The sequence below is a fragment of the Macaca nemestrina genome, chromosome 10, assembly GCF_043159975.1.
Source record: "Macaca nemestrina isolate mMacNem1 chromosome 10, mMacNem.hap1, whole genome shotgun sequence".
Taxonomy (NCBI): domain Eukaryota; kingdom Metazoa; phylum Chordata; class Mammalia; order Primates; family Cercopithecidae; genus Macaca; species Macaca nemestrina.
The window spans coordinates 136,092,383-136,118,673 of record NC_092134.1 but is presented as its reverse complement, the minus strand read 5'-3'; the positions used below and the strand labels follow the sequence as shown (position 1 = coordinate 136,118,673).

The window sequence follows — 26,291 nt, the reverse complement described above, 5'->3', positions numbered from 1 at the left end:
TCTTGGCTCACTGCAACTTCTGCCTCCCAGATTCTAAGAGATTCTCCTGCCTCAGCCTCTGGAGTAGCTGGGATTACAGGTGCGCATCACCACGCCCGGCTAATTTTGTATTTTCAGTAGAGATGGGGGTTTTGCCATGTTGGCCAGGCTGGTCTCGAATTCCTGACCTCAGGTGATCCACCCGCCTTGGCCCCCCAAAGTGCTGGGATTACAGGCGTGAGCCACTGCACCCAGCTGGTAGTTCTTGTTTTACCTCTTTGAAGAATTGCCACACTGCTTTCCACAATGGTTGAACTAATTTACACTCCTACCGATAGTGTATAAGTCTTCCCTTTTTTCTGCAAACTTGCCAGCTTCTGTTATTTTTTTGCCTTTTTTTTTTTTTGAGACAGAGTCTTGCTCTGTTGCCCCGGCTGGAGTGCAGTGGCGCAATCTCGGCTCACTGCAACCTCCGCCTCATGGGTTCAAGTGACTCTCTTGCCTCAGCCTCCCGAGTAGCTGGGATTACAGGCCTTGCCACCACACCTGGCAATTTTTTTTTTTTTTTTTTTTTTAGTAGAGATGGGGTTTCACCATGTGGGCCAGGCTGATCTTAAACTCCTGGCCTCAAGTGATCCGCCTGCCTTGACCTCCCGAAGTGCTGGGATTACAGATGTGAGCCACTGTGCCTGGCATACTTTTTAATAATAGCCATCTGACTGGTGTGAGATGGTATCTTATTGTGGTTTTGATTTGCATTTCTCTAAAAATCAGTGATTTTGAGCTTTTTTTCCATGTCTTTGGCTGTTTGTATGTCTTCTTTTGAAAAGTGTCTGTTCATGTCCCTTTGCCCACTTTTTAATGGGGTTGAGTTTATTGCTTGTAAATTTAAGTTCCTTATAGATGTTGGATATCAAATGCATGGTTTGCAAAATTTTTCTCCCATTCTTTAGATTATGTGTTTACTCTAGTGATATTGTCTTTTACTGTATAGAAGCTCTTAAGTTTAATTAGATCCCATTTGTCAATTTTTGCTTTTATTGTGATTGCTTTTGGCATCTTTGTCATGAAAGTTTTGCCAGTTCATGTGTCCAGAATGGTATTGCCTAGGTTGTCTTCCAGGGTTTGTATAGTTTTGGGTTTTACATTTAAGTCTTTAATCCATCTTGCGTTGATTTTCATAAATGGTGTGAGGAAGGGGTCCAGTTTTAATCTTCTTCATATGGCTAGCTAGTTATCCCAGCATCATTTATTGAATAGGGAGTTATTTTCCCATTCTTATGTTTGTCAGCTGTGTCCAAGATCAAATGGTTGTAGGTTTGTGGCTTTTTTTCTGGACTCTCTATTCTGTTCCATTGGTGTGTGTATCTGTTTTTGTACCAGTACCATGCTGTTTTGGTTACTGTAGCCCTGTGTAGTATAATTTGAAGCTGGGTAACATGGTGCCTCCAACTTTGTTCTTTTTGCTTAGAATTGCCTTGGCTATTTGGGCTAGTTTTTAGGTCCATATGAATTTTAAAATAGTTTGTTCTAATTCTGTGAAGAAAGTCATTGGTAGTTTGGTAGGAATAGCATTGAATCTGTAAATTGGTTTGGGCGGTATGGCCATTTTAACGATATTGATTCTTTCTATCCATAAGAATTGAATGATTTCCAATTTGTTTGTGTCATCTCTGATTTTTTTAGAGCAGTGTTTTATAATTCTCATTGAAGAGATCTTTCACCTTCCTGGTTAGTTGTATATATTCCTAGGTATTATGTTCTTTTTGTGGCAATTATGAATGGGATTGCATTCCTGATTTGGTTCTCAGCTGGGCTGTTGTTTTTGTATAGGAATGCTGGTGATTTTTGTATGTTGATTTTGTATCCTGAAACTTTGCTGAAGTTATTTATAAGCTTGAGGGGTTTTGGACTAAGACTAAGGGATTTTCTAGATATAGAATCATATCATCTGCAAACAGGGATAGTTTGACTTCCTCTCTTCCTATTTGGATGGCCTTTATTTCTTTCTCTTCCCCGATTGCTCTGGCCAGGACTTCCCATACTATGTTGAATAGGAGTGGTGAGAGATCATCCTTGTCTTGCGTCGGTTTTTAAGAGGAATGCTTCCAACTTTTGCCCACTCAATATGATGTTGGTTGTAGGTTTGTCATAGATGACTAATTATTTTGAGGTATGTTCCTTCAATACCTAGTTTACTGAGAGATTTTTTTAAACATGAGGTGATGTTGAATTCTATCAAAAGCCTTTTCTACATCTTTTGAGGTAATCGTGTGGTTTTTGTCTTTAGCTCTATTTATGTGATGAATCACATTTATTGATTTGTGTATGTTGAACCAACCTTGCATCCCGGGGATAAAGCCCACTTAATCATGGTGGATAAGCTTTTTGATGTGCTGCTGGATTCAGTTTGCAAGTATTTTGTTGAGGATTTTACATTGATGTTCATCAAGGATATTGGCCTGAAGTTTTTCTTTTTTTCTTGTGTCTCTGTCAGGTTTTGGTATCAGGATGATGCTGATTGCATAGAATGAGTTAGGGAGGAGTCCCTCCTCCTCAGTTTTTTGAGTTAGTTTCAGTAGGAATGGTGCTAGCTTTTCTTCATATATCTGGTATGATTTGGCTATAAATCCATCTGGAACTGAGCTTTTTTGTAGTTGGTAGGCTATTTATTACTGATTCAATTTTGGAGCTCATTATTGGCCTGTTCAGGCAATCAGTTTCTTCCTGGTTTAGTCTTGGGAGGGTGTATGTGTCCAGAAATTTATTAATCTCTTCTAGGTTTTCTAGTTTGTGTGTATAGAGATGTTTGTAGTAGATTTTTGCTGGTTGTTTGTATATTTGTGGTGTCAGTGGTAACATCCCCTTTGTTATTTCTAATTGTGTTTATTTGAATCTTCTCTCTTTTCTTCTTTATTAGTAGCCTATCTATCTTACTAACTTAAAAAAAAAAACAAAAACAAACAAACAAACAAAACCCTGCTGGATTTGTTGATCTTTGAATGGTTTTTTGTATCTCTATCTCCTTCAATTAAGCTCTGATTTTGGTTATTTCTTGTCCTCTGCTAGCTTTGGGGTTGGTTTGCTCTTGCTTCTCTAGTTCTTTTAGTTGTGATGCTAGGTTATTAATTTGAGATCTTTCTAACTTTCTGTTGTGGGCATTTAGTGTTATAAGCTTCTCTCTTAACACTGCCTTACCTGTGTGCCAGAGATTCTAGTATGTGGTATCTTTGTTCTCATTTGTTTTAAAGAACTTCTTAATATCTCCCTTAATTTTATTATTTATTTACCCAAAAGTCATTCAGGAGCAGGTTGTTTAATTCCATGGTTTTGAGTGATTTTTAAAAGTCTTCGTTTCTATTTTTATTGCATTGTGGTCTGAGAGTGCATTTGTTATGATTTCAGTTTTTTGCCATTTGCTGAGAATTGTTTTATGTCTGATTGTGTGGTCAATTTTAGAGTATGGGCTATATGGCAATGAGAAGAATGTATAGTCTGTTGTTTTTAGGTGGAGAGTTCTGTAGAGCTCTATCACATCCATTTGGTCCAATGCTGAGTTCAGGTCCTGAATATCTTTGTTAATTTCCTGCTTTGATGATCTGTCTAATATTGTCAGTGGAGTGTTGAAGCCTCCAACTATTATTGTGTGGGAGTCTGAGTCTCTTTGTAGGTCTCTAAGAACTTGCTTTATGAATCTGAGTGCTCCTGTTTTGGGTGCACTTATATTTAGGATAGTTATGTCTTCTGATTGAATTTAACACTTTACCATTATGTAATACCCTGGTCTTTTTGTTGTTGGTTTAAAGTATATTTTGTCTGAAATTATGATTGCAACCGCTGATTTTTTTTTTTCTGATTTCCATTTGCTTGATAGATTTTTCTCCATCCCTTTATTTCAAGCCTACATGTGTCATTGTGTGTGAGATGGATCTCTTGCAGACAGCATAAGATCTTGCTTTTTCATCCAGCTTGTCAGTTTTTGCCTTTTAAATGGGGGTATTTAGCCCGTTTACATTTAAGTATTGATATGTGTGGATTTGATCCTGTGTTGTTAGCTGGTTATTATGCTGGTTTATTTGTGTGGTTGCTTTATAGTGTCTGTATACTTAAGTGTATTTTTGTATTGGCTGGTAATGGCCTTTCCTTTGCATATTTAGTGCTCCCTTCGGGACCTCTTGTAAGGCAGGTCTGGTGGTAACAAACTCAGCATTTGCTGATCTGAAAAGGATCTTATTTCTCCTTTGCTTAGTTTGGCTGGATATGAAATTCTTGGTTGAAGATTTTTTTCTTTAAGAATGTTGAATATAGGTCTCCAATCTCTCCTGGCTTGTAGGGTTTCTGCTGAGAGATCTGCTATTAGCTTGATGGGGCTCCCTCTGTAGGTGACCTGCCCTTTATCTCCAGCTTCCTTTAACATTCTTTCATTTTGACCTTGGAAAATCTGATGATTATATGTCTTGGGGTTGATCTTCTTGTGCAGAATATTGCAGGGGTTCTCTGTATTTCCTGAATTTGACTGCTGACCTCTCTTGTGAGGTTGGGAAAGTTTTCATGGATAATATCCTGAAATATGTTTTCCAAGTTGTTTGCTTTCTCCCCATCCCTTTCTGGGATGCCAGTGATTTGTAGATTTTGCCTCTTTACATAATCCCATAATTCTCTGGAGTTTTGTCATTTCTTTTCATTCTTTTTTCTTTATTTTTGTCTGGCTATCTAATTTCAGAGTGCTAATTTTCAAGTTCTGTGATTCTTTCCTCAGCTTGGTCTATCCTGCTGTTAATACTTGTGATTGCATTGTGAAAGTCTTTTATTTTTTATTTTATTTTTGAGATACTGTCTCACTCTGTTGCCCAGACTGGAGTGCAATGGCATGATCTTGGCTCACTGCAGCCTCTACCTCCCAGGTTCAAATGATTGTCATGTCTCAGCCACTTGAGTAGCTCGGATTACAGGTGTATGCCACCATGCCCAGCTAATTTTTGCATTTTTAGTAGAAAAAGGGTTTCACTATTTGGCCAGGCTGGTCTTGAACTTCTGGCCTCAAGTGATCTACCTGTGTCAGCCTCCCAAAGTGCTGAGATTACAGGCATGAGCCACTGTGCCCGGCTGCATTGTATAATTCTTGTAGTGTGTTTTTCAGCTCTATCAGATCAGTTTGGTTCTCTTTTATACTGGTTATTTCATCTGTCAGGTCCTGCATCATTTTATTGTGATTCTTAGTTTCCTTGGACTGGGTTTTGCCATTCTCCTGAATCTCAACGATCTTCATTGCTCTCCGTATTCTGAATTCTATTTCTATCATTTCAGCCAACTCAGCCTCATTAAGAACCCTTGTTGGAGAACTAGTGAGGTTGTTTGGAGGATGTAGGGCAGTCTGGCCATTTGAGTTGCTGGAGTTCTTGCATTGGTTCTTTCTCTTCTCTGTGTGTAGGTGCTCCTTTAACTGTTGGGCTGCCTCTGATTGAAGGGGCCAGGTAAGGGCATGGTGGTTGTGCTGGAATCCCAGGTCAGACAGCCCTTCCCAGTGAGCAGAAGTGAGGACCTCAACTTGTGTGGAGAAGAGTCTGGCCACCTTTCTGTGAAATGGGTGCTCTCTGCTGGAGGTCTGGACCAGCCCCTGGTCCTCTTGGACTCTCTACAGCTGGAGACAGCAAGGGCGAGGGCTGCAAGACAGCAAAATTGGCAACCTGCCCCTCGCACTGGGGGCTCTGTCCCAGGGAGTTGCAGAGCTGCTACTGGCTCCATAGCCCCGGTTCGGGGTGGCTGGAGACCCAGACTGGGAAGACCCAACCAGTGAGGAGATACAGAGCTTGGGGGCCCACATAACAAACAGTTTGACCACCTTTCCGTAGGGCTGCTGCAGTATGCTGGGAATCTGCTTCAGTCCCTAGTCACCTTGGATTTTCCAGCACCTGAAGCATCAATACTGAAGGCTGCAAAACAGCAAAGATGGCGGCCTGCCCTTCCCTCTGGGAGCTCCATCCCAGGAAGGTGAGGACCTTTGACCTGAACACACCAGCAGGAGGTGGCTGGAGACCCCATTTGGGATATTCTACTCAGTGAGGAGGAATGGGATTGGGGAACTGCATAGAAAAGCAGTCTGGCCACTTTTCCATAGGCAGCTGTGCTTTGTGTACTCTCTAAAGCCTTAAGGCGACAATGGCTAAGGCTGCTAAACAGCAAAGATAGTAGCCTGCCTCCTTCTGGGAGCTTCGTCCCAGGGAGGTTGGGAACTGCTGCTAGCCAGAAAATACCTGTGGGGGTGGCTGGCTACCTCGGTTGGTTGGGAGGTCCTGCCCAGTGAGGAGGAATGGGATCTGGGACCCACGTGAAAAAGTCGTCTGGTCACTTCTCCGAAGAGCTGCTGCACTGTGTCAGGGGACTGCTCCAGTCTCTAGTTGCCTCCTGCTCCCTAGAGCTCAAAGGCAACAACAGCTGAGGCTGTGAAACAGCAGAGATGACAGCCTGTCCCTCCCGCTGGGAGCTCCATCCCAGAAAGGCTCAGACCACTGCCAGCTGGAAAATACTGGTGAGGCTGGCTGATGACCTCGGTTGGGAGGTCCCACCCAGTGAGGAGAAGCAGGTCAGGGACCTGCATAAAAAGGCAGTCTGGCCACTTTTTTGTAGAATAGCAGCACTGAAGGCAACAACGGCTAAGGCTGCAAAACGGCAAAGATGGCGGCAGGCCCACTCCTCCCGCTGGGCACTCCATCTCAGGGAGGAGTAACACTGCTATTGGTGGCTGGCTGGTGTTCCAAGCCAGTGGGTCTTACCCTGCGAGGAGCTGTAGAAGCGGGGCTTGTAGACCATTGCTGCTCAGCCCCGTGGATTCAAACCCTTTTTTAGGAGTATGCACAGGGTCTAACCTCACACTTTGCTGGAGTTACAGCTGCGTTTGCTAGGAAGCCCAAGTATCTAAAACTCCTGGGGCTCTATGTGTGTCTGGGTTGCTGCTCTGCCAAGACTCCACAGAGCTCCGTGTCAGACTGCAGGCCCTGTGGACTGGGTTCATGAGGGGATCTCCTAACCTGAGGGTTGCAAAAAATCTGTGGAAGAAGCGTGGGTCCCCAGGGTTGCTCACTCACTCACTGCTTCCCTCGGCAGGGCAGACTCCCCTGGCTCCGTGTCGCTCCCGGGTGGGTGGTCATCTTGCCTTGTTTTCTCTGTTCTCTGTAGGTCGAGTTGTTTTCTTGCTGAATCCCAATGTATGTACCTAAATGTTTCAGTTGAAGGTGCTGTATTTACTTGCCCCTTCTATTTCTCTCAATGAGAGCGGCACACAAAAGCTGCTTCTAGTCTGCCATCTTGGCTAGCTACCTCGAGACATGTTTAAAAACCACTGCACCTGCTATCCTTGGACTTCTACATGGTTTTTGTTGTTGTTGTTGTTGTTTTTTTTTTTTTTTTTTTTTTTTGCCTTTCTTCCCTATTAGAAAGTAAGTTCTTTGAGGGCACTGGGGATTCTGGTTTGTGTTTGGATTTCCCCTACACAGTGAGCATTCAATACATGTTTGTTGGGTAAATGAATGAATTAGCATAAGAACATTGGAAGTTTCAATAAGCTGTCATTAGAGAACAGATGCTCTGTTTGGAAGTAGTAAAATATCTGGAGGAACTACCTTTTGTAATCTAATTTTGAAGACAAAAGGAGCCACTAGGTTTTAAAACTGTACTTAGAGTTGTCATTAGGAAGGATTAAGTTTTCAGTTTGTGTAGGTTATGACTGGGGACCTGAGAAAGGAGGAAAGGGGGTATACTTCCAAGGCATCTATTCAGATGAGATGAAATGAGGATCTGACTTAGAGTAGGGCAGAGGATGTGAAAGACATGGAAAAGATAGAATCAGCAGGTCTCGGCAAGGATTTGGGGGCAGAGGAGAGGGAGGATTACAGACAACTAAGCTTTGAACCTAGATGGCTGGGAAATTGGTAGAGTCATTAACAGAAAAAGGGAGCCGGGCGCGGTGGCTCACGCCTGTAATCCCAGCACTTTGGGAGGCCGAGGCGGGCGGATCACGAGGTCAGGAGATCGAGACCATCCTGGCTAACACGGTGAAACCCCGTCTCTACTAAAAGATACAAAAAATTAGCCGGGCGTGGTGGCAAACGCCTGTAGTCCCAGCTACTCGGGAGGCTGAGGCAGGAGAATGGCGTGAACCCGGGGGGCGGAGCTTGCAGTGAGCCGATATTGCGCCACCGCACTCCAGCCTGGGAGACTGAGCGAGACTCCATCTCAAAAACACACAAACAAACAAAAAACAGAAAAAGGGAAGGGGAAGCGTAAGATCCCCATTGAAATGCCAGCCATTCAGTCCCATTTGAAATCTCAACGCATGCATGGTGCCTTTTCTTTCTGATGTCTCCTTAACCAGATGCAGTATCTTTTTCCTTTTAGCCATGAAGCCCTCTGTCACACTTCTTTCATATTGCTTACCTTCCTCTACCTAGCGCTGTGACTCTGACCCTATCATCTTTTTAAGCTACGAGGCACTTAATACAGTCTTCTTGTGCTTTGTAATACAAAAGTGCAAGTGGAGGGTGGAGCAGAGCAACTCCCCTACCTTGGCTTTACCTTGTTACTGCTCCTTTTCCATACTTATTCTCTTTTATTTTCCCCTGCATTCACTTTATTTCTTTTGATAGATCCTTGTTTTCGTTTGTATAATTTTTGTAGGTTAAAAAAGTTGTATCAATCAACTATTTCTTTTTCGTTTTATTGGATACTAAATGCTTTGATACTTTGGCAAACATTGTTTATATCTACAGCCCTTGACAATAGTCCAGATTCCCTGTATGTTGTAGGGTGGTATTCTCTTCCTTACCCATAATGTTTCCTTGTAGAAATGCCTTCTGCAAGGAAGCTGAGTTCTGTTTGTGCTCTAGAGCACTAGGAAGATTCTAGCTTTAATTTGTGAGTGCCCTGCTTAGGTAGGGAATACTAGATTGGCAAATTCCATTTTATGTTCAGGACCAAGGAAGAAATTGTGGAAAGACTGACCTTGAACTCGGGTGGCTTGTTCACAGACTTGAGAATGGAAAATTCCCCCCAAATTACTGGGTGGATATATTAGTCCATTCTCACACTGCTATGAAGATACTACCTGAGACTGGGTAATTTATAAAAGAAAAACGTTAAATTGACTCACAGTTCCACATGGCTCGGAGTCGGCAGGGGCTTGGGGGCGGGGGCGCTCAGGAGACTTACAATCATGGCAGAAGGGGAAGAGGAAGCAAGGACCTTCTTCACATGGCAACGGGAGAGAGGAGTGAACAAGAGCAGGGAAAACTGCTTTATAAAACCATCAGATCTCATGAGAACTCACTCACTATCATGAGAACAGCATGGGGGAAACTGCCTCCCTGATCCAATCACCTCCCACCTTCCACACGTGGGGATTACAATTCAAGATGAGATTCGGATGGGGACACGAAGCCTAATCATATCAGTGAGTTTCGAGGTGATATACTTATTATAGATAGGTTTGCTAGTATTGCCTGTACCCTTAAGGTCACCCTAATTTGTTACTGAAATTAAAAGGGGAAAGAAAGGCTGGGCATGGTGGCTCACGCCCGTAATCCTAGCACTTTGGGAGGCTGAGGAGGGAGAATCACTTGAGCCCAGGAGTTCAAGACCAGCCTGTGCAATATAGTGAGACCCTGTCTTTAAAAAAAAAAGAATAAAAACGGGGAGGAAGAAAAACTAGTGTTAGGGCATCTGGTAGAGGTGTTGGTCTTTACCTTGGGGCTCAGGCTTCAAAGCTTCAGTGACAACCTTAGTTCGAAAATCTGCTGAGGATGCTGCTTTCAGCTGAAATGAACATGAGGGTGTGGGGAAAGCCGTCATGGGGAAAGTCTTAGGAAGAAGACTTTTTAGGTCTTAGTGAGTCCAAAAAAGCGGAGTGGCAGAAGTCATAAAAGAGGCATACGATGGAAATGTCTGTTATTTTTAATATCATGGAGGCTGCTAGAGTTCCAACTAGGGAGAGTTCACCAACTAACAAGGCACTGAGGAGCCCACAGCTTGGGGCTCATGGGGACAAGGTTGGGAGATGGTGTTGGGAGGGGATGCGAATTTAAAACTTCCACCTATGAGGATCCCGATATGGCAAGTACAAAATGCCCAATTAACCTTTTTCTACATGATTTCTTCCAATGGTGTTTAAGTTCACAGGACATAGACCTTTTTTTTTTTTTTTTTTTTTTTTAGACAGGGTCTCACTATTGCCCAGGCTGGAGTGCAGTGGTGTGATCACAGCTCATTGTGGCCTTGACCTCCAGGGCTCAAGTGATCCTCCCACCTCAGCCTCCTGAGTAGCTGGGACTACAGGCATGCACTAGCCTGCCTGGCACTTTTTTTTTTTCTTTTTTTTTTTTGTGGAGACCAGATCTTACCATGTTGCCCAGGCTGGTCTCAAACTCCTGGACTCAAGCAACCCTCCTGCTCTGGCCTCCCAAAGCACTGGGATGACAGGCATGAGCTACCACACCTGGCCCACAGGACATGGATTCTGAACAATTGGCATAAATTGACTGGCCTCAAGGTAAGGTTTTAAACTAAGCTTAATCTTTTCTGTTGCCCTCAGATACCATTGAATTTCTTCTTCGGATTTTGGTGACATTAAGTGCTGGTTTCTGGAAATATAATTTTAATTTTGCCTGGGATGATTGTCTTGGGGTCTGGGGATAGCTCATTTTCTAAATTTTGTGGTTGTGGGGCTGGTGTTGCAATATTCTTGTGTCTCATTACTTTTTGGAATTTTAAAAACTGAGGCTCATGGAAGGCTTGCCTCCAAACTCAGTCTTTGAAGCTGTGGAGGAACTAACCTGTTCCAGCCCCGGCTGCAGCTTCTGAAGGGACCACAACTGCCCAGGGATTGGAAACCTACTAGCTGAGATGAAACAGAACACAAATTGGAACTGATGGTTTTGTGGCTTTAACATAGAAACTTTGGGCTTCAATTACTTTTGACTTTAATGTCATAGTTTTAGTTTGCAACGGGATTTGAACTTTAATTTTGGAGTTTGATAAATGAGAGGGTTAATTGTTGTTCATATTTGAAACTGGGAGGGTTATTTGTTGTTCAAAAACTTTATTGTTGGTATTTCATTGTTGGAGCTTCTTAATACCATTGTTTAATCTCATCGTGGATCTCTGATAGCTGCTTAGATATCATGGCCGGATGAAATTTTATTTTATTTATTTTTGAGACAGGATCTCACTCTGTTGCCCAGGCTGGAGTTCAGTGGTGTGATCATAGCTCATTGCAGCCTCAAAATCCTGGGCTCAGGTGATCCTCCTCCCTTGGCCTCCTGAGTAACTGGGACTACAAGTGCATGCCACTATGCCTGACTAATTTTTTGACTTTCTGTAGAGATGAAATCTCGCTATGTTCCCCAAGCTGGTCTCGAACTCCAGATGTCAAGTGATCCTCTCTTTTTGGTCTACCAAAGTGCTGGGATTATAGCACTTTGGCATGAGCCACCATGCCTGACCGATGAAATTTGAGTGGGAAACGGAGCACCCAGGCTGAAGTACAGTGCTGTGGTCATAGCTCACTGCAGCCTTGAACTCCTGGGCTCAAGCAATCCTCCCGCCTCTCAGCCTCCTGAGTAGCTGGGACCACAGGCTGGCTAATTTTAAACACTTTTTGGAGAGATAGGCTCTCCCTATGTTGCCCAGGCTGGTCTTGAACTCCTGGCCTCAAGCAATCCTCCTGCCTCAGCCTTCTGAGTTGCTGGGATTACAGGTGTGAGCCACTGCTCCTGGCAATATATTTCAATTTCGTGGCAAAATAGCAGAAGTGAACATAAAACACAGGTGAGGGTAGGGAAGAGTCTAACTTTTCTTGCAAGATCAGGCAGCATTGAGTTACAAGGAAAAGGAGAAGGAACCCTGGACACATTGATAAGGCGTCCTCTTTTCCTTGCTACTAACTGAAGCATGCTCTTGATGGAGAGGCAGCTGCTGCTACTGCTGCCATGTTTGGTGTTTGGAGAAGTTAATATGTTTTGTTATTTGTTAAAAGCTTACTGAGTACCAGGTATACGCTGAATGCTTAGCATACGTTATTTTGTTTAATCTTGGCCACAATGGGCCCTGACAGTGATAGCTATGTCTGAAATAGGTGCTATTATCCCCATTTTACACCTGATGAAGCTGGAACTCAGAGAGGCAAAGTAACTTTTTCAAGGTCACACGGCTAAAACAAAAGGTAGTGAATGGTTTGAATTCACTTTGGCACATTCATTCAATCAGCCAATCCTCAGGTACTCACTGAGCATGTTGTATCAGCCATTATTTTTAGTTGCAAGCAGCAGAAACCAACTCTGGCTGAGTTTAGCAGAAGATGAATTTATTAAAGGGATCTTGGATTGCTCATGGAAATGCCAGGGGAGCTGCAGAGCTATGTGTGAAAGCTTTCCAGCCTGGACAACGGTCAGGACCTGGCTGCTTCTGCTGCCACTTCTTTGGCCGTGCCCTGGATGCTTCAGCTTGTGATGCTTACCCACTGGGACTGGATGCTGGGTGCTGCTGAAAACTCTACCTTCTCTGTGATCTTGCTGTGGCCACCACTGTCCCCACAGGCTCCAGGGTCCCTGCTTCCTGGCATTACTGCCTCTGGATTCAAAGCCTGGGCCTCTGACAAATGGAACGTGTGTGCATGTGAAACTGCCTTTGCAAAGATGATGACCGTAAGGGAAGTCTAGCATGGGTGACTCCATCTTGCCTCTACTCTCACAGGCTGGCTGTCCTCAATCATTCCTGGGCATAGGCCAAGCTAACCATGGGAGAAATTTAGTTTACAGTTTAACTCTGAAGGAAAGGTGATACTAGTCGCTCCCTAAAACGAACCCTCTCCTTGCTCAGGGACCTGCCTTTGTAAAACAAATGAAAGGCCACAAGATTTAGGATTATGGGAGGGGCTTGAATTTTGCTAAGATGTGGGTGTAGCTAACCGAGGACCAGCCATTGACCCCTAGCTTGCCTTTCTATAATCCCTTACTGCTCAGGAGTCATGCGGCCAGAGGTCACAAGATCTGTGACTTCCCCAATTGCTCCTATAGATAACATCACTATTGTAAAACCAAATATTAGTCTTTTGAGATGTTTTTCAGACTTTTGCATTCTGAAATGATTCATGACTCAACTAGTCCTGTGGCCCCCACCTAGAGGTGAGCTTAGTGCACAAGGTCTGTTTTCTCCACTTGTATCATTTTATCTGCAATGAATCAGTAGCACCCATTTTCTGCTCCTACTGCCCACCAAAATATCCATAAGAACCCTAGCCTGTGAGTTCTTGGGGAAACTGATCTGATTAATAAACTGCCATCCTTTCACTTGGCTAGCTCTGTGTTGTTAAACTCTTTCTCTACTGCAATACCACGGTCTCAGTGAACTGGTTTTCTCTACGCAGCAGGCAGGAAGAACCCTTCAGGCGATTACAAATTAGCCTGCTCCAGAGCTGCTGGGGGTGGGGGTGACACCTTCTTGTGCCTGCGTCCTCTTTCTTGGGAGGTCGGCTCTGTTCCCCAGACTGATATGATGGGGAGCTCCTCAAATACGGCCAAGCGGTTTGAATGCGGGGCAGCCAGGGGAGCCACAGATGGTTGCATGCACATCTGTGGTCTGCATGACGCTGCTAGACATGGTGGACAATACCAAGATGAATCAGAGCCAGCACCTGCCTTCCGAGACCTTATGGGCTCATGATTCTCTTCCTTTTAACATGTATATTTATTAGGTACCATAGTGTACAAAGCTTGTTTGCTCGAATTATTTCATTAGGTCCACCTGATAGTCATGTAGGGTGGGCAGGACTGATATGATTTGTTTTATAGTTGAAGAAACTAGGTCTGTCAATAGTGAGCCAGGTTAAAAAAAAAAAAAAGAAATCAGGAAGTTAGGTGATGAGCCTAAGGCCTTACCTCTGGTGAGGAGCAGAGCTAGGACATGAGCCTGTGTTTTGGCTCCTGGCCCAGTGCTGAGCCAACTAAAGGGGCATAAAGGGGAGCTGAGATCAGGGAAGGCTCTGTGGAGTGGCACTGCCCCTCATTCCCTTGTCTGCAATTCTAAAATCCAAAGGCGCCGGGCGCAGTGGCTCACGCCTGTAATCCCAGCACTTTGGGAGGCCGAGGCGGGTGGATCACGAGGTCAGGAGATCGAGACCATCCTGGCTAAAGCGGTGAAACCCCGTCTCTACTAAAAAAATACAAAAAAACTAGCTGGGTGAGGTGGCGGGCGCCTGTAGTCCCAGCTACTTGGGAGGCTGAGGCAGGAGAATGGCGTGAACTCGGGAGGCGGAGCTTGCAGTGAGCCGAGATCCTGCCACTGCACTCCAGCCTGGGCGACAGAGTGAGATTCCATCTCAAAAAAAAAAAAAAAAAAAAAAAAAAAAAAATCCAAAGGACTCTGAAAACAAAGTCTCTCTCTCTCTCTCTTTTTTTTTTTTTGTAATGGGATCTCATTCTGTTGCCCAGGCTGGAGTACAATGGTGCCCTCTGCAGCCTCGACCTCCCTGACACAAGTGATCCTCGTGCCTCAGCCTCCTGAGTAGCTGGGACTACAGGTGTGTGTCACAACACCTGGCTATTGTTTTTTGTTTGTTTGTTTCCAAGTTTGGGACTAAAACTCAATTTGGCAGCAAAACCTGACCCGAACTGATGGAATTTGTCATCTTTAGTTATCCACTTACCATCAGATCAATCTGTTTAGCTGCAGAAATCTTAATGTTTGTTAATAGGGGGTTATCCTGGTCCATAAAGGGAGGGAGAGGAGGAGATATTACCTAATACTGGGTCCATGGACTACATAGCCTTAAAAAAATCTATAAAATTTCAAAACACAGCTGGCTCCAGGGGTTATAGATAAGGGACTCTGGATTGGATCTGAAAAGGGGTTCAGTTGGGGGGTAGAATTTTGATGTTTGGAAGGGATGTGGAGGGATGTTATGAAGAGGAAGCCTCACGCCATACCACCTTGGGTCTCGGTGTAAGTCATTATCAACCATTACATTTGCTTTAAAGCAGAGATGACTTGCATTTCTGATAACTACTTTCCCTTAATTCATGATTCACACACATTTGGAGGGCTGGGCTTTCTGGGTTTGGTTTTTTCCCCTGGTACCAATCCCCGCCTTTTCCCACAAATCACCTGACTTCCCCGAAAACTCAGAAACACGCCCTTTGGCTGAAAAATAGCATTAAGCAATCGGTGAAATTCCCCATTCCTCCTTTCCCGCTTGGAGCCCCGGATAGAGGCCTCTCAGGCCTGGGAGGAGGATGCTATCCTTGTTTCAAAAGCAGAGGGAGCTCCAAGATCAAGGCTGAGTTACTCTTTCCCTATGTCATGGTCTCCCAGCCCCCTCTGTTTAGATCAGGGAATTTCAGACATGCACACTCTTAGGAACAGAACCTGGACAGGGAGGCTGACCGGAGGTTCCTGCAGAGGGAGCGTCAAGGCCCTGTGCCGCTGTCCCCGGGGGCCGGAGGGGTTGCCCAGCATGCCCACTGGCAGGAGACAGGGGACTGACCCACTTGCTCCTACCAGCTTCTGAAGGTAAAATCCTTACAAACGACGAGCAGAGCTTTGATGCAGGAAGAAAGAAAGGCAGAGAACTTCACGTAGGAGGGCTTGGGGCAGTGATAGAGGGCTCACAAAGGCAGCATAAAAAAAAAAAGCAGAATATAGGCAACCTATTTCTCTTAGGCTCACCCCATCCACCCCTACTTCACCCCCTTACCTACCACTGTTTTCAGGGTTAAAGCAATTTTAGCAAGACTTTACTAGGAACTGTGGGGAGATAGCTTATATTTTCAGTAAGTTGGCAGGGGAGTGGGGGTGGCAGCAGGGACAAACCCCAAAGAAACTCTGGAAAACGAATGTAGGAAGTGTTTATGTTCCTTGTCATTTGGCTGTCCCTTTTCTCCTTCCTCACGCAACCCTGTCTCAGTGGGGCAGCACTTCCTTCCCAGACTGCTTGTTCCAAGGCCCCTGACTTCCCCTAGTGAAAGAAGCTCCTGCGTCCATCCGTGGGCGTTGGGAGCATCAACGGAGATGCACGCAATGATAAACAGCAGACAGGGCTGCTTGAGGAGATAAGGAGATCATGGTTAAAGAAGAGGGGCTGTCCTAGATGGATGGTCATGATGTGCGAAGACTGCTGAAAACCCGAAACCCGAGTGGAAATGGGAGCATTGTTCTTGAGGGCAGGAGAGAGACTGATACCGTCGGGGTGGGGCTGGTGGAGGACAACAGAGGAAGAAGAAAACTGGGGGAAAGTACTCGATTCCTTTGGAGAAAAATTAGGAGAAAGTCCAGAGAAGCAAGGAGGAAAGGATACAATTTAGTTATAGTCTAGAAAGTTAGTTGAAGTTGAACTAAGGAGGGTGTGAGGGGCCTGGTGCCATGCCGCGATGTTGGTGATATGGCTCTGTTTAACCTGTGTGTTATCCCTTTGAAGGTGACACTGAGCCCCAGGTGACGCCACACCACCAAAGAAGGTGCCTGTGTTTGTCAGACAAATACAGCCAGGCCTGCCACCCCTTAGGCTCCAAAGTCCCGAGGTCCAGAAAGCCAGGACCAAGAGACAGGCAGCTCACCAGGGCGGACGAATCGCCAGAGATGTGGTAAGTCATCAAGGGTCTCCAGAGGTTACACAGACTCTATTCCCTTCATCTTCTCAAGAAAAGTGCTCATGGGCCAGGCATGATGGCTCACACCTATAATCCCAGCACTTTAGGAGACTGAGGCAGGAGCATTGCTTGAGCCTAGGACTTTGAGACCAGCCTGGGCAACATAAGGAGACCCTGTCTCTATTAAAAAAAAAAAAAAAAATGAGCCCAGTGTGGTGGGTGTCATCTGTGGTCCCAGCTACTCAAAAGGCTGAGGTAGTAAAATCACTTGAGCGCAGGAGGTCAAGGCTGCAGTGAGCTGAGATCGCACCACTGCACTCCAGCCTGGGCGACAGAGTGAGACCCTGTCTGAAAAGAAAAAAAAAAGGGGGGGGGGGCTCTTATCTGAAGCCTGGGTTTTGGTTTGACCTGGGACTTTTCTTTATTCCGACCTAAGATTCTCCCCCATGGCCAACCGACTGACTACCTCTATCTTCTTCCCCCTTCTGCCTCTGACAAATAGCGCTTTCTGTCCTAGGCTACTAGTGCCTGGGTCACCCGCCAATCTATGCCTCTTTTTTTTCAGGTGCATTATCCTGTTTTGCCTTTTGGCATGGGTTTATGCTGAGCCTACCATGTATGGGGAGATCCTGTCCCCTAACTATCCTCAGGCATACCCCAGTGAGGTAGAGAAATCTTGGGACATAGAAGTTCCTGAAGGGTATGGGATTCACCTCTACTTCACCCATCTGGACATAGAGCTGTCAGAGAACTGTGCGTATGACTCAGTGCAGGTATGTTATAAGCACAAAAAGAATAGAGAGAGAAGACCAGGGCTGAGGTAGTAGAATAAGGATGTGGGAGGGAGAGCCACCTGTACTCACAGTGAACTGAAGTCAAGTCCTAGGGGCATAAAAGTTCTACTCTCTCTGTCCCTTCTCTTACCTCCATACCAAAATATTACCCTTTCCTAGCTTTTTTATTGTTGCTGTTGACTCTTCTCTTAGATAATGTCAGGAGACATTGAAGAAGGGAGGCTCTGTGGACAGAGGACCAGTAACAATCCCCACTCTCCAATTGTGGAAGAGTTCCAAGTCCCATACAACAAACTCCAGGTGATCTTTAAGTCAGACTTTTCCAATGAAGAGCGTTTTACGGGGTTTGCTGCATACTATGTCGCCACAGGTAAGGCTCACTCTTCTGCATGTGCCTTATTGACCCAGCTAAAAGATTAGAAGTGAGAAATCCACTGAGCAACACGTTGAATGAGGATTCTGTTTGTAATTCATACAAAAAGTGTTGACTTGGCCTGAGTCCCTCCATAAATCACTTTTATGAAATTCAAATGCATGATCACATCTTAGTGGTGACGATGATAATGGTAATAACACATATTACATAATACACAGTAATTTATTGAGAGCCACTGTAAACTGGGTATGTGCCGGGGATTTTTCCTATTTTAACACAATCATCACTTTCACCCTTCAAGGTAGGTGTTATTTGCTCCATATAAAGATGAAGAAAATAAGGACTAGGAAAGTTAATAACTTGCCAAGAATCACACGAGGAATGTGTAGTATTTAAACCCATTCAATATATGGCATTCAAACCTTCAAATTCTGGGTACTTCTGTATCTCTCTCCAGGTTAAAATGAAGCTAGGACATCTCATAAAGCCAAACTATTGTTTAGATTTGATAGAAGGACCAACATCATATAAAGCAATGAATGTACTGATTCCTCCCTGCAGAAGGCATCATCATGATTTTTACCTTGCAGAGCGTCATCCCTGGAGCTGAAACGCTCTGTACATGAGAAAAGTCAAGGACCTCTGACATTAAGAGCTCCCTAGGCCAGGCGTGGTGGCTCATGCCTGTAATCCCAGCACTTTGGGAGGCTGAGGCGGGTGGATTACTGGAGGCCAGGAGTTAAAGACCAGCCTCGCCAACATGGTGAAATCCTGTATCTATTAAAAATAGAAAATATTAACCAGGTTTGTGGTGCGTGCTTGTGTTCCCAGCTCCTCAGGAGGTGGAGGCATGAGACTTGCTTGAACCTGGGAGGTGGAGGTTGCAGTGAGCCGAGATTGCACCACTGCACTCCAGCCTGGGTGAGAGAGTGAGGCTATGTCACATACACACACACACACACACACACACACACGCACACACGAGCTCCCTTATAGCTGTGTAGTGGTAGGGTTCAACTCTGGAACCATATGTCAGGAGAGTAATATAGAATAATACCGGCCTGACATGCGATCCCTTGAGGGATCTTTAAGCAACAGGCCTTTCCTACTTTTTCTTACCCTTATGGTTTTAGGTTTAACCTCATTCTGCCTTCTTGGTGTTTGTTCTTGACCTCAGCCTCTCTCTACTCTTTGTAGACATAAATGAATGCACAGATTTTGTAGATGCCCCTTGTAGCCACTTCTGCAACAATTTCATTGGTGGTTACTTCTGCTCCTGCCCCCCGGAATATTTCCTCCATGATGACATGAAGAATTGTGGAGGTGAGCTTGGTGTTAAGAGGGTTGCATGTTCCCTGGGATTTGGAATGGCTGAGGCCCTAGAAAGGGCTTTGTCCACCCTTCCAACTTCTGTTAGGCCCAGCCTTCATTTGGCATTTATTCCTTTTTTATTTTAAAATTTACTTATTTGTTTGTTTGTTTATTTATTTATTTATTTATTATTTTTAAGAATTTCAGTAGTTTTGGGGGTACTGGTGATTCTTGGTTACATGGATGAGTTCTTTAGTGGTCAATTCTGAGATTTTATTGTACCTGTTACCCGAGCAGTGTACACTATACCCAATGTGCAGTTTTCTCGCCCCCGTTTCAACCTCCCCCACACTGAGTCCACAGAGTCCATTATATCACTCAGTATTGGCATCTATTCTTAGTTACTCATAAGCTGAGATGAAGCCACAAGAAGGGAGGAAGATAAGACTACAGGGTAAAGTTAGTTAATTGGAGAAAAGAGATAGATGTCTGTAAAGAGTCTACTGGGGGCTGTTCATAACCAGGAAAGGCTCTATCCTAAGCAAAGTGATGGAAACCTAATAGGACTTGGGTGTTCCTGCTGATATCTACTGCATGTGTAATTGCTGCATCCCTCCAGTTAGGGCGGGGATCTCAGGTTAGTTTGAATGGAGGACTGTCAGTTTCTGAGAGAAGGAATCATAGAATAGTGCAGGAATTCCTTTGCTTGACGCCGTATTTGATTCTCCCTTTCACTTTTTCTCTCTTAGTTAATTGCAGTGGGGATGTATTCACTGCACTGATTGGGGAGATTGCAAGTCCCAATTATCCCAAACCATATCCAGAGAACTCAAGGTGTGAATACCAGATCCGGCTGGAGAAAGGGTTCCAAGTGGTGGTGACTGTGCAGAGAGAAGATTTTGATGTGGAACCAGCTGACTCAGAGGGAAACTGCCTTGACAGTTTAGTTGTGCGTGACGGTTGATTAATACCCCCACCCTCAACTTACACAAAGAGATCTCTCTCTGAAAAGAAAGAAAAATTTTTTTTGAGACAGGGTCTTGCTCTATTGCTCAAGCTGGAGTGCAGTGGTGCAAGCACGGCTCACTGTAGCCTTGACCTCTTGGACTCAAGCAAGCCTCCCACCTCAGCCTCCTGAGTAGCTAGGCCCACAGGCATGAGCCACCATACCCAGCTAATATTTTTATTGTTATTTATTTATTTATTTATTTACAGAGATGGGGTTTTGCTATGTTGCTCAGGTTGGCCTGAAACTCCCGACCTCAAGCAATGCTCCCACCTCGGCCTCACAAAGTGCTGGGATTATAGGTGTGAGCCACTACACTCAGCCTAAAGATAAAATTATCTTTTCTCCTGACCCTTATTTTCCTTCTTCTTATTTTATGTGACATTCAATGCCTCTCTTATTTTTATCTCCCATCTTCCAATTTTACCTCTTTCCTTTAGTTCTTTCCCTCTTCTGATTTCATCATTTCGTTCAGTTTGTTGCAGGAGATCAGCAATTTGGTCCTTACTGCGGTCGTGGATTCCCTGGGCCACTAAATATTGAAACCAAGAGTAATGCTCTTGATATCATCTTCCAAACTGATCTAACAGGGCAAAACAAGGGCTGGAAACTTCGCTACCATGGAGATCGTGAGTAACCTAGAAGACCCTCTTTGGTTGGTGATACCAAAGTCCCCAAACAATGTGGGATCAAAGCAGGTAGATGATCCAGGCACAATGGAAGTACCTGTGATCTCAGCTACGAGGGGAGGCTGAGGTAGGAGGATCCCTTGATCCCAGGAAGTAGGAGTCTGAGTCCACTCTGGGCAACAGAGCAAAACCTTGTCTCTAAAACAAAACAAAAACAAAGCAACAATAATTTAAAAAACAGATAGATTGTTGTTCTGATAGTATCCTGAGATTCTTCACTTCCTCAGGAAAATCTAAACCAGTCAATGGTTGCTAGGAATGCCTCAACCTCTAGTAATCCTTTAACTAGACCTGAGAGTGCAGACAGCTTGGGGGTGGTTAGTTGGTAATGCCATATGATTTTAGACATCTGCTGTATTGGAATGTTAAGCATCAGGAATGAGGACAACTGGATGATTTTAGAAAGTGTGAGAATGATGTAAATAGAATGAGAGTCTTCAACTATTTAGTAACGTTTTTTTCTTGCCCCAACTTCTGTTCTTTCAAGCAATGCCCTGTCCTAAAGAAGAAACTCCCACTTCTGTTTGGGAGCCTGCGAAGGCAAAATATGTGTTTAGAGATGTGGTGCGGATAACCTGTCTGGATGGGTTTGAAGTTGTGGAGGTAAAGTACCATCTTGGCTTCTCCCCAATCCCTGACCCCAGATCAGGATGAGCAGACTGAAATTGTCCAGTTGTTTACCAACGTAAGTGTGTGATCAAGGTATAACGCCTTTCCCATAAACACGACAGCTTAAGATCTGTAGTTCTCCCTTGTGAGTCATGGAGCTCCCTGGCCAGCTTGGCATTCTCTCTCTGCCTTCAGTCTTCTTGGGGAAGGGGAGTTGACACGTTGGGGCAGAGCTGTCTGTCAGCCTCATCTCCTGGGTGCTTTGGGTCAGTCTGCTAAGACGTTCCCAAGCTTCTTGTGGTGAGGACTCCTCATTGATCCAAGGCCAGAGATCAATTCCAGTTTTGATTTTGGTTTCCCATATTTCTCTTCAGAAATAAGTGGTGATGTTTGTTATTCTCCAGGGACGTGTTGGTGCAACATCTTTCCATTCGACTTGTCAAAGCAATGGAAAGTGGAGTAATTCCAAACTGAAATGTCAACGTACGTGTCTCTTCAAAGTGGAAGTCTTTCTTTTTCTCTCAGAGAGAATGGAAAGATCAGCACATCCAAATTCAGATGCATGGTTTCCTCTTAGGCATGGAGGGAGTGGGTTGGGTTTTTGAAGGGAAGCCAGTCATGGAGGCTTTTCTAGTCCAGCCCCGAATCTGTTCCCAGGCCAACTAGATCGGCAAGTTTCTTTCCAAGAAAGGGGCTATGGGATAGGTCGAGTTAATAGTCCCATGTGGGTGCATTTGTGGCTTCCACTGGGCCATCACCAATCGCTGAGAACCAGGCTCTTCACTACGGCTTTCACGGGGCCATCTGAGTTGGCATCTCAGTGGGCCAGAGACCTGAGAATTGCCAGATGGGGAGGATGGCCACAGAGAGGCTGGTGTGGGGAGCTTCATCCCAGGTGTGCCTGTGCATATGGGGTGGGGAAGCAGTGAGGATGAAACTGGCCCCATGACTCCTCCTTGGAGGAAGTGGCTGTCCTGACCATCGCTCTCCTTCCTTCGTCTGGTAGCTGTGGACTGTGGCATTCCTGAATCCATTGAGAATGGTAAAGTTGAAGACCCAGAGAGCACTTTGTTTGGTTCTGTCACCCGCTACACTTGTGAGGAGCCGTATTACTACATGGAAAATGGAGGAAATGGTAGGTTTCTTCTACTGGAGAAGAGAGAGAGTGAGAAGGTGTTGGAGGGTGAATAGCATAATCTGTCTGTGCCGGAGAGAGTCTGCAGACAAATGAAGGCGATAGGACAGACAGTGTTCATCCCCTTGGCTTCATCCAAAGATACACTTTTCATATGGAGCAGGGCACGCGCAGGGCAGCACCAGTCACAGGGAATCATAGAGGTCACCAGCTCAGCTTCATAGCTGCTGCAGGAATTCCCCTACAACATCCATTTCATGGGATTACCCACCTTTGGACCAGTTATTTCATGTAAAACCCACAGGAGCAATGCCTCCCGCTTCAAGACAGCAAGCTACACTGACTGGCTTTCTTGATGTAGAGGCTTTGGTGGTGCTAGATGAAGGGCTGGATGAGACACTATACATTCTCTGCATTGCTTTGTATTTATTTTCCCAGTTTCTCAATGCCTTCTTTCCTTCTGCTTTGGAGATGTTCCCTTTGTCTCCCCTGGCGGGCTAGAGGCCTGAGGGATTGTTTGGAGGAAGATATTTTTTTTCTGGCTGATTTAATCTGATTTACTACTTGAATCCCAGAGGAGCTGAGGCTCTGAAGGGATGGGGCGGGCTGTGGGGGAATGGAAGAGGGAGGGAAGATGCGGTAGTGAGTGTGGCCTGTGTTCTCTGTGCTATTCCAGGGCAGTATCACTGTGCTAGTAATGGGAGCTGGGTGAATGAGGCGCTGAGCCCAGAGCTGCCGAAATGCGTTCCAGGTAAGGAGGGCCAAGGCTTGGGGAGAGATGATAGGCATGGGTGAATGGGAGTCACCTTCTGAAAGCAGCTGTAACCCTCTTGGGAAAGGACTGAACAGTGGCCTGCCAGAGTCCAGCTCAGTGAGGTGGCAGTAGCACTGTGCCGTGGGCTGTCGGGGCTGTGGGGAACCTCCTCAGCTACACTGAAGCCAGGCCGACTGCAAGGAAATATAAGCGTCAGCCAGCGACAGTTGGTGTCTGGTAATGTAGCTGCAACAAGAAGATACAGAACTGCTAAAAACAGGGCCTGAAAACTGAGAGTGAGTAATCAACATTCGGAAACAAGACTAGTTAAATAACCTAGTTATTATATTAAAAGTTTATATGGCAGCAAGATATCAAGGAATTCAAGTAACGAGGAAGATCAAAGTTGGGTAGCAGAAGGCTGGGGCAAATCCAGTAGGATGAAGACCATCCTGGTTGTTACTGAGAACGAAAGACCAAGTTTATTTGTTGTGTTTATTATCTCATTCATGTCCTTGTAACAGCCCCGTGAGCTAGGTGTCATTAGTCTTATTTGACCAGTCAATGGGTGGGTGCAAGTTTGCAGAGTTAGCAAGTTGCGAAGGCAGGCTTTGAGCCCAGGTTTGTCTAAGTCCAAAGCCTGTTGTGCTCAACTTGGAGTCCCTCCAGGCTGTCTAGCAAGGGACTTAGGTAAGCAGCTTCGCTTGAATTCAGTTATTAGTATAACTGAATGGTAATGGCACCAGTCACTGGGAGTGACAGGTCGAGGCCAAAGAAGGAACCCCTCTCTACTACCTAGGCTGACCTGTGGTTTACTAGGAGGGACTCAGGTGCAACTAGGACTCCAGTAAAGAAGGCGATTAAAGTTTGATCTGGGCATCTGAAGAAGGCAGAAAGCTTCCCTCCTCCACCATCTGTGTGAGAAAAGGGTTTCCAGCACTGGCTCTTGGTTGGGCGCTGGCCTCACATGTCGAGTTGGGAGGTGCAAGGTGGACCCCTGCCTCCAGAGGGGCTGTGAGTCACACTGTGGATAGTGTGAGGCACCAGTGCATCTGGACTCAGTGATTCACACACTGCCTCTGGTTAACTGAGCTCTGCCATGAGCCTGCTATGACATCGGCAAAGCGGGGTGTTTAGGTAAGACCAGGGTGGGTCAGGTATTGAGCTTGTTGACCAAATAGGGTTGACCATTTTGTACTAGAGAACCCTGCAACCTAGCAGGTAAAATTCTTTGAGTGGTTGGAGGATTTGCAGGAAGCCAGTATCATTTCTTGCTCCTTCCCCGTGTTTTTTTTATTCCTTCCTAGTCTGTGGAGTCCCCAGAGAACCTTTTGAAGGAAAACAGAGGATAATTGGCGGATCCGATGCAGATATTAAAAACTTCCCCTGGCAAGTCTTCTTTGACAACCCGTGGGCTGGTGGAGCGCTCATTGATGAGTACTGGGTGCTGACGGCAGCTCATGTTGTGGAGGGAAACCAGGAGCCAACAATGTATGTTGGGTCCACCTCAGTGCAGACCTCACGGCTGGCAAAATCCAAGATGCTGACTTCTGAGCGTGTGTTTATTCATCCGGGATGGAAGCTGCTGGAAGTCCCAGAAGCACGAACAAATTTTGATAATGACATTGCACTGGTGCAGCTGAAAGACCCAGTGAAAATGGGACCCACCGTCGCCCCCATCTGCCTACCAGGCACCTCTTCTGACTACAACCTCATGGATGGGGACCTGGGACTGATCGCAGGCTGGGGCCGAACAGAGAAGAGAGATCGCGCTCTTCGCCTCAAAGCGGCAAGGTTACCTGTAGCTCCTTTAAGAAAGTGTAGAGAAGTGAAAGTGGAAAACCCCAAAGCAGATGCAGGGGCCTATGTTTTCACTCCTAACATGATCTGTGCTGGAGGAGAGAAGGGCATGGATAGCTGTAAAGGGGACAGTGGTGGGGCCTTTGCTGTACAGGATCCCAATGACAAGACCAAATTCTATGTAGCTGGCCTGGTGTCCTGGGGACCCCAGTGTGGGACCTATGGGCTCTACACACGGGTACAGAACTATGTTGACTGGATAAAGAAGACTATGCAGGAAAATAGCACCCCCAGTAAGGATTAATCCGGATACATCCCACCAGCCTCTCCAAGGGGCGTGACCAATGCATTGCCTTCTGTTCCTTATGGTATTCTCATTATTTCATCATGACTAAAGGAAGACACGAGTGAATGATTTAAATAGAACTTGATTGTTGAGATGCCTGGCTGGAAGTAGAGAGGTAGAGTTTGATCATAGAATTGTGCTGGTCATACATTTTTAGTCTAACTCCTTGGGGTCCTTTCCCTTGAGTACCTATTGTAGATAACACTATGGGTGGGGCACTCCTATCTTGCACTATTCCACAGGGATACCTTAATTCTTTGTTTCTTTCTTTACCTGTTCAAAATTCCATTTACTTGATCATTCTCAGTATCCACTGTCTATGTAGAATAAAGTATGTTTATAAGCAAATTTTGGCTGACTTACCTCATTCCACACCAAATCTTCAGAATTATAGAAGGGGAGTGGGATGAGAAGGCTGTTATGTCACTGAAATTGGGCATCTAGCAACTTATATTTAATTTAATTGTCATGAAAACAGAGAATTCAGCTTTTCTTCTCTCTTCCAACTGAGATTTACTGAATATTGTGGATTAGTACGAAGATCGCCAGTGTTAGGCATCATATTCTGCTTTTGAAACTCATTAATATTTACCTGAAAAAAAAAAAAAAAGAAACTCATTAAATCCCATCGGGTGCATGGCTCACACCTGTGATCCCAACACTTTGGGAGGCTGGGGTGGGAGGATCACTTGAGCCCAGGAGTTCAAGACCAGGGTGAGCAACACAGGGAGACCTTGTCTCTACAAAAATAAAAAGTAAAAATTAGCTAGGCATGGTGGTGCATGCCTTAGTCCCAGCTGCTCAGGAGGCTGAGGTGGGAAGATCGCTTGAGCCCAGGAGGTCAATGCTGCAGTGAGCTGT

At 45.2% G+C, this 26,291-nt stretch overlaps 1 protein-coding gene and 1 long non-coding RNA gene across 2 annotated transcripts in view; both read left to right on the top strand.

Annotated features, from left to right (window-relative positions):
- Positions 1-14,739, top strand: part of LOC139356901 (uncharacterized) — a 56,667-nt gene extending 41,928 nt beyond the window's left edge. Inside the window, exon 3 of the long non-coding RNA XR_011609427.1 lies at positions 14,457-14,739. This is a non-coding gene — a long non-coding RNA (uncharacterized lncRNA). The remainder of the gene's footprint in view (positions 1-14,456) is intronic.
- Positions 14,740-15,222: 483 nt separating this feature from the next.
- On the top strand, positions 15,223-25,778 carry LOC105484252 (complement C1s). The gene is made up of 12 exons (XM_071072282.1): positions 15,223-15,534; positions 16,439-16,604; positions 17,176-17,383; positions 17,597-17,774; positions 18,978-19,103; positions 19,841-20,040; positions 20,573-20,726; positions 21,274-21,389; positions 21,800-21,878; positions 22,402-22,530; positions 23,207-23,281; positions 24,592-25,778. Exons 2-12 carry the CDS (start codon positions 16,600-16,602, stop codon positions 25,386-25,388), a joined length of 2,067 nt encoding a protein of 688 aa, XP_070928383.1. The 5' UTR covers positions 15,223-15,534; positions 16,439-16,599; the 3' UTR covers positions 25,389-25,778.
- The last annotated feature ends 513 nt before the right edge of the window (positions 25,779-26,291 follow it).

Coding starts and splice junctions, on each gene's coding strand:
- LOC105484252 (XM_071072282.1), top strand. Junction 19,104..19,840: donor TGACATGAAGAATTGTGGAG/GTGAGCTTGGTG, acceptor TTTCTCTCTTAG/TTAATTGCAGTGGGGATGTA. Junction 21,390..21,799: donor ATGGGTTTGAAGTTGTGGAG/GTAAAGTACCAT, acceptor GTTATTCTCCAG/GGACGTGTTGGTGCAACATC.